Source organism: Bubalus bubalis, chromosome 4 (assembly GCF_019923935.1).
Source record: "Bubalus bubalis isolate 160015118507 breed Murrah chromosome 4, NDDB_SH_1, whole genome shotgun sequence".
NCBI lineage: Eukaryota > Metazoa > Chordata > Mammalia > Artiodactyla > Bovidae > Bubalus > Bubalus bubalis.
Genome location: NC_059160.1, coordinates 151,933,581 through 151,945,696, shown reverse-complemented (window position 1 = coordinate 151,945,696; position 12,116 = coordinate 151,933,581). Strand labels below are relative to the sequence as shown.

At 44.0% G+C, this 12,116-nt stretch overlaps 1 protein-coding gene across 14 annotated transcripts in view; it reads left to right on the top strand.

The window, feature by feature from the left end:
* The window catches only part of KCNMA1 (potassium calcium-activated channel subfamily M alpha 1), a 772,527-nt gene that overhangs the window by 625,776 nt on the left and 134,635 nt on the right, over positions 1-12,116 (top strand). For 2 of the 14 annotated variants that reach the window (XM_044942299.2, XM_044942300.2), the window contains exon 19: positions 6,400-6,573. The exons of 10 other annotated variants lie outside the window; for them this stretch is intronic. In XM_044942299.2, the coding sequence (XP_044798234.2) occupies positions 6,400-6,573 (174 nt within the window). Of the gene's footprint in view, positions 1-4,685; positions 4,926-6,399; positions 6,574-8,659; positions 12,104-12,116 lie in introns of those variants that run through there. 2 more of the 14 variants (XM_044942301.2, XM_044942303.2) reach the window with 2 other exon arrangements.

The window sequence follows — 12,116 nt, the reverse complement described above, 5'->3', positions numbered from 1 at the left end:
CCAGTACTTTATATGTAAAAATGTACATTTTTATATATAAGCATAGAGATATATAGAGAGTGATACATTTATTACACCATATGTGCCTCTCTACACGAAGTAAGTGCTTGAGAGAGAATTAATTGGACACCCAACTTTGGGACTGTAAGTACCTAAATTGCCTTACTGGAGACAAGTATTTCCACAGTGGTAATTATTTTCTATAGTCCGTGAAGTACCTTTGCTTTAAAATAAAATTTCTCCCTCAGCAATACCCACTAGGACATACCTAGTTCCTGTATACCTAGACATCTATGCAAGATCTGCTTACTTGTTTAAGGCAGAAAGGGATGGCTCAAAGACTATGTTCCATTTTATTAATGAGCTGTGTAGAAGCCTGGATGAGTAAATGTAAGTCTTTGAGCCCTAAGTTACTCAAAGAATTAGACCGTCTCTCCCAGCAAGATGTGGCAATTGATGATGACCTTTGGGCCAGTGTTTCCGTGTGTGCCTTAGAACAGTGCTGCTTTCCACGGCACCAGCAACAAGCATCCATCTTTACTCGTGTACAAGAGACCCAACCTATAGACCAGTTCGGTACAGCAGCCCTGGAATGTGGAGATGTTTCTGCACCTGGTTCTCTCTTACTCCTTTGCAGAAGAAGAAGAAAGTTGGTCATCTGGTTTGGGCTAGTCGTTGGAGGGTATGGAACACTCTGTGTACCAACAAAACCAAAGTGACCTTCAATTTGGGGCAAAATTCTGCCAGAACTGGCTCCGTGGCTCCCTTTATCTGCAGAACATCTTGAAAAATGGCTTGAGGACATGGACGGCTTTCCTTCCTGCCAAGCTGCCTACTGTATCTAGTGGAGGGAAACCATGGTGTCAGTCCGCAAACAACTCCAGTGCCAAATTCTTCTGTCTTCTCCAGCCACAGTACAGCGTTCAGGGCAGGATCACCCTACTAGCTCTGTGCTCTCTTCTGCTGTCATTAACCAGCTTTTTTGTTCCCTTCTTTCCATTGCTGGAAAACTACCTGGGAAGGTCTTTCTCATCCCTCCAGAAGCTAGTTGGAGAATTTCACCAAGTGAAGACATCACTCCCCATTTATAGGACTTGAAAGAATGCTCTCGGATTCCCATCGTTGTATCAAACAAATGCCTCCGTCTTACACCTCAGTGGACTTTTTCTTCCATGGATATTTTGACTTAAAATTTTAGTTGCTGCCGAGCATACAAAGAGCAGCTCTAGAGTTCCCCCTTCAGCAAATAATCCACCCTTCATTGGACTGATTTTAAACATGAAGTTGCAATCTGAATTGAAGAGCAGGTTTTTGTTGTTTTGTTTTTTCTTCCACTCCAGTCTTGCCTCGAATTGCTCCGTTTGAAACCTACAGTTTTTTTTCCCAGCAGTTGGAAAACTCCACCTGAGCCTTTCAGTCCAGCACTGCTTTTCCTGCCCCTTCCAGCCCACCCTGGAAATTAAGATTCTACAATTGGAAATTGGCTGACAATTTGGTTGCTGATTCAGGAGGCAGATGGTGTGAGAACGGGATGGAGTCCAACTCCCTCTTCCATTCCAAGCTTGGCTCTGAAGGGCTAACCAGCAGAGAACCTGAACTTGACAACTGACTGTCAGCTTGATACAAGGAAAGAGCCGTAACCAAGCTAGTCTACAACAGCCCCTTCTCTACAGGTTTCCTTTCTCATGATCAAGACCTTTGCATGTATAGGAACAGTTGTCCAAGAGTGTGTCTGAGAAATCTTCCAGTTTTCAACACTTGAGTAAACAGCTTTGATGATGTCCATGAGGAAAATACTTTTGTCTCTAAAAATAGCACTAGGAAGTCATAATGGAAGTATTGGATGAATATCCACTTCATCGTGGTGAAGGAAAGGACATAAAAGCTTTTTCTCAAATTGTAAAACTGCTAGGACAAAGTTCTTAGAGGAGAAACACCTTTAGACCTAGGGTCTAATTCTTGGCAACCACATAACCTCTTTGCATCTGTGGCACTAGTCCAAGAACAAGAACCTTACGACGTGGGCCAAAAGCAAACGGAGTCTCCAGGGGCTTATATTTCTCTACTTTCCCAGAGTTAAGCCAGCCGATGGGGACAATTAATTGAGCATAAAGTTCCAAGAACGCTGAAATGGAATGACATGTAGCTGCATCATGGACACCTCTCCGCGACACACTCTTGTCTGTTCCCTGTCTCAGGAAGCTATAACAGGGCTCTAAGGAGACTGTAAGTCTCCCTTGGACTGCAAGGAGATCCAACCAGTCCATTCTGAAGGAGATCAGTCCTGGGTGTTCACTGGAAGGACTGATGCTGTAGCTGAAACTCTAGTACTTTGGCCACCTCGTGCGAAGAGTTGACTCATTGGAAAAGACTCTGATGCTGGGAGGGATTGGGGGCAGGAGGAGAAGGGGACGACAGAGGATGAGATGGCTGGATGGCATCACTGACTCGATGGATGTGAGTCTGAGTAAACTCCGGGAGTTGGTGATGGACAGGGAGGCCTGGCGTGCTGCGATTCATGGGGTCACAAAGAGTCAGACACGACTGAGCGACTGAACTGACCTGACTGAAGGAGACCCAGCCAGCTGGTGCCGAAGCGGTCCTGCTCTATGGTCCATGACTGCACAGCCCATGCAAGCTGCCACTTTTGACCACTCTAGGACCATGTCCTGGAATCTCTCTCGCTTTCATCCTGGCTATCCCTTAAAAATCTTCTGTGGATTGGGAGAAGCCACTGAGTTGAAATGACACTGCAGGGTTCAATTCTTAGAGGCACGCAGCATCTTCACCCAGTTTGGTCGGACGGTCTGTTAACTAGCTGCTCTTCCACACGGATCCACTAGATGTCCTCACAGGTCTACTTAGCATTACCATTGAGATCCTGTGGAAAACTCCCTTTTCTGAGGATGGAGATTGGGGAAGAGAGCATTAGGTGACTAGATAAAAAAAGAAAAGCAGCAAACACCAGAGGAGAGAGGGCACTCTATGTGGCCAGGGAGTAGATAGTAACCTTAACTTCTGTTTTAAATAAATACTGAAACTTTCACAATTGCCCTTTGAAACCTAACCTTGGGAGTTTTAAGTGGCACTCTGATATCTGAAATTAACCTTCAAACCTACATCAGCTCTAAAAGAGGAAACAATCATGGAGACATGGAAATAAAAAACATCAGTTAATTCTGAACAGCCTCAGTTCACTAAAACAAAAACGAAGGATTAGGAAGCAGAGAGATAGAGTCGAGGCGGATGAGGACGGTGTTTTCTAAAGTTGGAGATCCATGACTTAATTTTGATATAATTTTATTTTACGACTTGAAAGTGTAATTTTACACACAGAGTATCTACTTTTCCTGGAACGGCTACTACCAGAGGGACACATCCTCATCCATTTTTAATTAAAGAGCCTGTTTGTGACTCATAACATGGCCCAGTGGAAGGTTCTTCCTGGCTGGGACATAACATCCTTCAAGCCCGATGGATCACAATCACCAGGAGGAGGTCAGAATGGGCCTTACCTTTTAAGAGAGTGGACCCAGAAGTATGTAGGTGAAGACACCTGATGGGGGATCAGTGAAAATGGACTGTTTCAGAAGGAAAGCAGAAGTGCCAGCCTCCTACCTGGTGGCACCTTGGTCTAGATGCTGTAATTCACAAAGGTTTATCAGCGTGTGGGGCTCAGTCATTTTTAACTGTTTCTGTCTTGTCTTTCAGCCTCTCATTGATCATTCTTGCTGATGTTGTGTGTGTGCGGTGGTGCTTGTTTGTCTCCTGAGATTTCTATTTTGGATTTGGTGTGACTGTGAAACTGATGACTGGGAAGGAATGACAAGAAATAGCATGCTTTCTTTCTTATGCATATGCTGCTTTGGAACGTGAGTGCTGACAATTAACATTTAATCTTCTTATAGCAAAAGTTTTTGTTTTTTTTTTTTCCTTTTTGCTGCTTTGATTACCAGTTTCAGCCTGTTCCTGCATGCTAACACTATGAAATTTTAGAACAATGCATGGTCTCCAGAAGAGCCAACAGTAACAATTGCAAACAGTCCCCGAGAGGCACTGATTTGAAGTTTGTGTTTCCTCCTGAACCCTTATCAAGTAGGAGGTTTCAATCACCCATTATGATGGGTTTACCCCTGACAAAACCGTTTCAAAAGTTATTCCATCCCTTCCTCCCTCCCCTTGTCCTTAAAGACAGTATACATATAAGAACTTTTTTTCCCTATAAATGTGTCAGAGTCTATTACTGTGTATGAACCCAAAATGGCAGTATGAAAACGAAAACCAGGCACTGTTGCTAATGAGAAGCATAGCATTTCAGAGTTTGATGGGCTTCTCTTCTGCTACAGCATTTGATTAAAATTTTTTTTCAAAACAATTTATCTACAGCGAAACAAAAAATCATCTTCGTTTCCCTCCTCTGTGTAAATAACAAGTCAATATTTCCAGTAAAAGAACTGAGAAGGCAAAAACAAGCAAGTGGTCTGTGAGTTGGGCACCAGATCTGGATGCATTTAAAATAACTTGATTTTCATGTCTTCCACCGAAGACTGTTTTCCCTTTCTTGACTTCAACAACTGCTGTTTGGGGTGTCTGGGCAATCATACCGTGCCTTCTAAATTCTTCTGATTCAAATGCTATAGTGGAGTTTTTTTCTTTTTTTTCTTTTCTTTTTTTCTTTGTAAAAGCTAAGCTCAGGAATGACGCATCGAACAGGGCTGGGGCTGCATGGTGATGACCTGAACAGCTGACTAGCTAGGATGCTAACAGAACCTGTCGCTAGAAGTGTGAGCCAAGATCACGGGAATGGAGTTGCTGCTGAAGAGATCTCTCATCCATCTCCCCCAGTGCCTGTTCCTCACAATCATAACGTTCCCCCTGCTTGACAAATAGACTGGATGGCAAGTCATAAAGGTCTTAGAACAGGACTTGACCCATTGGAGAGATTTAAACCTCTCTTCCTGGTGACGGTAACATTCCAAGAGGGCAAAACCACTGGCCATATTTTAAAGTAAGAGTGCAACCATTTCTCCACTAAGGAAAAAAAATGGGGGAAAAATGACTTTCAAAATGAAAGGTATGGGCACAGGGAATAACACCTCTCCAGTCTAGCTGACTATTTGGCTGTGATGCTTGGAATAAACATGAATTCTTCTCCCATCTTGTGAGAGGAGCAGGCAGGCATGCGCTAAGGATAAGTCATGATGTTTGCCTGCTGTAGCCTCAAAATGAGGTACAGAAGGTTCTCGTTGTGCTGAAATCTAAATTGGCTTGAAGGGTGGAGGTGAAGGGCCTTGAGAACTGTAACAGTGGGGTCCAACAAGTTTTGTAGGTTAGCACTCAAGTTGGATTCCCAGGCAGTGCAGAACCCATGATAGTGGCTTAAGACAAGCTCTCAAGGCCTCATGCAGATCTCAGTAAGATATTTTACATGGGATCTATTCTCTCATCTCATGTTTTGTAATTTCTCCTCTATGCTGGCCAGTATTTTCTGTATAGGAAAAAATTATTGTTAACCAATAACCCTATAACTTTCTGAATTTTTGGTGGGTGGGGAGAGAAAAGCAGATGCGATTTTCATTCTCTGAGCTGTGGGCAGAAAATACACCCATGAGGAGCTTAGTGCATTCCAACAGACCAACATCTCATATGCTTCTGGTGATTTCTTATTTGTGAAATGCTTTTAATGTCAAATATGCAGCGTTCGCCTTGAGTAGCTGCATTTCTTACATGGACAGATTTGGATATTTGTTCTGTCAAGAGTAAATTTAAATTCCTGTAGGCATCATGTAAACTCACTCTGGGGAAGTTCAACAGAGGCATCCTCAGATTCGATATTAACATGTAATCGTTTCACATCTAATTTGATGAAAGCTTATCCCAGCCTCTGCCTAATGCCCAGAAATGGATGGAAATTAGAAAGCCTACATATTAGATATTCTTGCATCTTGCAAAAAAAAACCCCACAACATTTATTGTACCCAATAAGGAATTAATTGATTGGCTGTGTGTATATTCTGTCCTCCTGTATTCATCGTGCCGGGGGAAAAAAATGTTGTTGCGTTTGTGCTGTCTCTAACGTGTGTTGCTTCCTATCCAACAACACTGTTCTCATCCGCCATGCCTTTCCTGTGGTCACTTGCTTTACATAGGGGAGAAAAATAATACGCAGCCGCCTTGGAGGACTCTACAGGCCACTGATGCTTTCTCTGCTCTTTTCGATGTACAACCAAACTGTTACCAAGAGTCTCTCTGCATTTTATTTTTTCTGGGTCAAGACTGTTAATGTGAACTAAGACCTGTGTTCAATCCCTTCAGCTCCCTTCCAGCTGCCTCACTGTGTGTGACTTTGCCATTAACTACCGCTCTTCCTCTCCTCCCATCCAACCCCTGTGGTTATAGCCAAGATGTCCATCTACAAGAGAATGAGACGGGCATGTTGTTTTGATTGCGGACGTTCTGGGCGTGACTGCTCGTGCATGTCAGGCCGTGTGCGTGGTAACGTGGACACCCTTGAGAGAGCCTTCCCACTTTCTTCTGTCTCTGTTAGTGATTGCTCCACCACTTTCCGTGCCTGTAAGTTCAACCCCTACGCACAGAGTTCCATGCCTGTGCTGTCTGTGGCGTCGTCCCCGTCTCGTGTCGTGCCCCGTGTGCTGTGCTTGCCTCCCACCGCATGTGGTGACGTGTCGCCCTTGCTTCCTGTGTCACTGTGTGTGTGCTGGGGAGGCTTCCCTCCCTGTTCTGTGAACTTAACGTTTCTTGTAAGAGCGTGCAGGCTGTGACATTATAATCCAGTGACATTATTCCTCTCTCCTTTAAAGAAATTAATCTGACAGCACATCAAATGCTGAATTGATACAGAGATGCATGGAAATGTATACCTTCCTCTTTGGGGAAAGGCGTCAGACATTGGATTGGGTTGAAAGGAGGTAGGAAAACGATGTAGAGAGAACAAGCCAACTCTGGCATAAAACTGCTTTTAGTGAGCTTAGATACTTTCCAAAATACAGCAGGGTTTCCATGCAGATGGGTTTTTTTTTCTTTTCTTTCAGTGTCTCCCTAACTTGTATCTCGTTCCTCTAGTACCGGATTGCCTCCTAATGCTCTGAAAAAGAATATCCTGAATCTGCCAACCCTTACAGGCTGGTGGATTCTAGAGTTTTTCCTCCCAATGATGATTCATTCAAAGGATCAGTCCATTACAAACTTCCTTTTCCCCCTGTTTAACTAAGCTGTCTTGTCACAATGGTGATTCTGAATAACAGCAAATATCATAAGCCAAGAATCTCCCCGGTTTCCTTGTGTCCATTGTACAGTCCTTGGGGTCAGTCTTTGCCCCCCGCAAGCTCAGAGGGGTTACAGAGTCTCTCGTGGTCTTGTAGTGGCAGCTGGCATGTCTGAGCCTCACCACACCCCCGTTCCTCGCCTTCAGCATGGACTTTGCTAGTGTTTTACTGAAACAGTCGTAGGTGATATTACTGAAAGTTCCAGCTTATTCACTGAGGGTCCTCTTCTAAGGGCAGACAAGGTTGTGGTTTGCATGAGGACTTGGATGCCTTCAAGGGTGGCTGTCACCTCATTCGGTAGCATGAACAGTAGAAGCCAATCCTTCCATCTGTGTTCATCACTTCCTCTTGGAAGCACCCACCATATTTGTTGGTAACCATATTATCCATTATCTTTTCTTCTAAGTGCCCAGAGCTGGTTCAACTAAATTTTCACCAGCAGCAGTTACTTCATACTGGCACCAGGGGGCGGGGAGGGAAGAGCAGTTCGCTCTTGAGAATTTATCCCCATGAGACGTTAGCTGGCTTACATGCTAGTGTTGAAGGTGAGCCCAGCATGATGTGCTTGTATGGCTGTGACCCATGGGGTGTCCTGGGCCGAGGGAGCCCTCATTTCACTGTATGCATTGGAGTGTGGCAAGCCCGGTGCTGATATTTGAACTCACAGTTGAGGTCTGAGACGTTATTTGTGCTGGGAGCAGTCTTAGGGGCCTTTGGAAAAGTCTGATCTAGGACCAGAGAATCATCATTGTCTCTGGTTTGTGATTCACTGCTCCTTCACAACAGTGCCAAGGGACAGGATTAATTGTTTTTACAGTGATACTGAGTAGATGTAGTGTGAGAGAGATTTTGGACTGCCCCAATCACAGTGGCCTAACATCCTCAAAAGGAAATTTCCTTTGAAAATTTTCAGATGCCACAGTATGTGCCCTTACTCCATTCTTCTCATCACAGATCTCTCCAGTTCATATGACACCACCACGGTGAGCTGAGTCACAACCATGCTAAGAACCTGTTTGTCTGTGATATGTGGCAAGACACCAGGTTCAAAGACAGGAGCTGGGGAGGAGGGGTGGTAGAGGGGTGAGCTCTAGTGAGCTCCAGTTTGACCACATCTCTTTGATTGATGGCAGCAAATGTAAGCACCAGCCTCCTCGGTGACCCACCTAAGGCATGACTTCTATTTTGAAGTAACCACCAGGCTCTAAAACCTTGGCCAGAGATCTAGTGGAGAAAAGGAAGGAGCCACTCAGGCTCTAAACTCAGGCCTGTGGTCATGTCTTGGCACTGGCCGCCTCTACCAATCACAGCAATTCTACGTCCCCTGCTTGAGGCCCATGATGCCTAGTATGTGCAATTTCCATCTTATGCAGGCAAAACCATAATTGGAGGGATTTCTCAGCGCTGCAATTTAATCCAAGTGTTGATGGAGACCAGGAGAAGAATTAAGGGTGGGATTGTCCCATCTACTCAGAAGCATCCTGCGCATGAGATTGTTGTCTTTCTATGCATCCAGCATCAGCCCCACTATTGCGAATGTGGAGCTCTGGGCTGTATGTCGAAGGCGTAACTGGTACTGGCAGCTCAGGGGGGAGGTTTGCCTCCTCTCTTTCATCAGCCTCCCCGCCGTCGTCACTCCATCATACAAAAGCAGATTTCATCCATCCCTGTGTGAGTCCACTCACCTTTGACCATTAATAATAAGTTAGAAAAATCCATTCCAATTTGAGCCCCTCTGTGGGCCCACGTAAGCCCTTCTTCTCCAATTAAAGGATGTCTATGTCTATGCAGAATTCCGCTGGCAGAGCTCCAATAGCAATCCCCGGCCTCCCCTAGCTAGTGGTGGGGTTGGGTGGTGCCCATTGGACAGGGCTGGTTGCCTCAAAAAGCAGTGGTGAGAGTGGGCTTTTCATTAAATATGAACAGATGTGAGACGTAGAGGGTTTGACAATTAGAAATGGCAGCAGAAGGGCCCTTGCATCAAAGTAAGGTCAGATGGGCGGATCAGATTACTTCTCTTACATTCTTTAGTTGTTCTGAAAATCATCTTGAATTAGTGTCAGCAGAACCATGATGGGTTTTGCCCTTTGTCTTTTGTGCCGGGGCTGTATTGTTTCCCAAGACAGTCATTAAAGGTCATTATACTATTATGGAGCTTGCTTTGGTCGTGGTTTCCTAGCTGAGCCAGTGTATTTTGGAGACTCGCTGATTCACTCTCTTTTGCCTTTCCTCTACCTCTTTACTTTTTTTTTTTTTCCTTATAAGGGGAAGTATTTCTGTTTTCAAGGGACATTAAATTGAAATGCAAAGTCCCATTATGTGTTTTCTGAAGTGGGAAAAGAAGTAGCCAGCTCCCAGAGGAGCAGTGATATATTAAAAGTGTTCACACAGTTTTAGAAATCTGCCTCCTAACAGCAGGGCCTGCCTGCTCCGCGCACCTCTCCTTGGAGGCGTGGCCCCCTACACATTCCCTGTGTTGTTAAGTCACACGCTTTTCTCACAGATGTCTCCTTCTGTTGAACTTGTGAGATGTCTGTGAACACTGTGCTGAAAAAAAGATTTTCAGAGGAGGAGGAGTTCTTTACAAAAGACCTAACAAGCAATGTCAGAAAAGTTAGACAAGGAGTGACCAGGAAGGACGCATCACAAGACTATTCTGTCTATTTTTGGCAGGAATGAGCCATGCAATATGGTAGGTTAGAATTGGTGTGCATCATTTTGGGATCATTCTGATTCTGTTTGTACTTTGCCTGATCCTAAATAAAAGTACCAGCTATCTTAAAAGATGCTCAGATAGTATGGGCCCCAGAGTTTTCACAAGTAGCTATGTTCTAGTACTCTCAAACACACACACACACATATATATATATGTCTGACAGTATCCACACACACACATAAATATAGATTGAAGTTCTAATCGGTTCCACTTCTCTTCCATATAATTTTGTAAAATAGTGTCTTTTCTCTGTTTAGAATTTATTCTTGTTATTTCAGCCTTGCCTGATATTTGATTGTTAAGTCTAATATAAAGGGGACAATCCAAATTATGATACAGTGACAACATAAGACCCTATTGATTCAGACCTGCTGAGGTCTGCCTGACATGGTGCTGGCCACAAGCCATCAGTAACCCCGGCATGAACAAATTAATCATGAGCTCGAAGAGAAATAGATCTTTCGACTTGCACACGGAAATAGATTCAGCTAAAGGACATGTATGATCACTCACACTAGCCTTTCAATTTACTAATAGTTTAAGCCTGCACAATTACATACACCCACTTGTGCATTGCTGTAGCTAATTTTAAATGGTGCACAACTTTTCTTTTGGGTGTAAATATAATACAAGGAGGCATTCAACTCTAATGGTTTGGTCAAGAGAAGTCCAATACGATTAGGTTGACGGGAGAAATACCAAGATCAGTTTAGTGTAATCTTGAGTCTTGTGAGATAATAAACAAAAATCAGCTTATCCCAAGTAGCCTTTGGTTTGTACAGGCAGAGGATTAATGTTGTCAGTAGAACTAAAGTCACTCGACAGCACTAATGACATTTTGAAGTATATAAAGTCAGATACTAGGGCAGGGGCGCAAATAGCTCCAGAACAGTGTCTGTAATAGGACTCTATGCCAACAGTCACCAATGCCTGTTGCAGGGAGATTTAATTTAATAAGCTGCCTTTAAAAATCAACAGCACATAATTATCTCAGTCCTTTTCTGTAGGTATAGTTTTGGGTGACTTCTTCAAGCTCCCCAATCCTAAATTGTGTTTATTTTACTCTGGACCTTGAAACCAAAGGCTTTTTCTTCCCACGACCACCATCAGCAGTAGAAAGAAAAGGGATAGTCAAAGCACACTCAGCCCAAATCAATCGAAATCATGGTTTGCCCTGTATTTTTTAAAACCCATTAATTCTGGATCCGCAGTATCTCCCATTTGTTCATGCTTGCTGGTGGAATCTCTCTCTCTCCCTTATCCCTCTCTCCCTCCCCAGTGTCCATTTACAGCTACAAATACTGCAGCAACCTTTGGCTTCTGCCCTACCTCTTTAGGCTTGGCCCATGTGCCCTGATTTGGCCAGTTGCACTTCATCACAGGAAGGGAAAAACAGGAAAGCAACTCAACCTGGGAAACCATTTAATCATTCCACGCATAATGGACCTCAATGGGAATCTTAGGGCACTTTTGTTGGTAGAAGGCAAGACTGCAGAAGCCCACGTCTGTCCCTGGATTTTCTGGTAGCCACATTCAGCAGCAAGGTGACACAGTATATTCTTTCCTACAGTGGGCAGCTCACTGTAAGACAGTTTGCACTTTGTAAGACAACCATCCTGTTTCGGCAAAGTTTCCTTCGAAATGAACCCTTTTAATTGTCCATCTCTAAGGACATCTCCATACAAATCATGTTTTTATTCATAATAAATAACTGCTTTTTCTATTATGACACAGGTCTAGGGGAAGCAACTGACTTGCATTTGGGGACCATGATGTGCTCTCCTCTTTCTCTCAAAAATAGTACCATCGAATTCTTCAAGATAAATATGCTGTGAAGAGACACTGCATGTAGATGAAAGAGAAAGGGAACAGTAGGCAAACAGCAGCCAACTTTTTAAAAGAAATCCTTTGAAACAGAGCTGGGAGACAGGAAGTAGAATGGTCAGACTGAGGAGAGGAGAGGGAGCTTTGTGTGCATCCCTGTCTGTGGGACACCCTGCTTCCCAGGCATATGATGCCTTAATAAGGGACTGGGCTCTTCAAGGACAAACCGGAAAAGGCGTTGGCATGCCACAAGGAAGCTAAACAGAAGTCCTTATGCAAGGTGACATGGA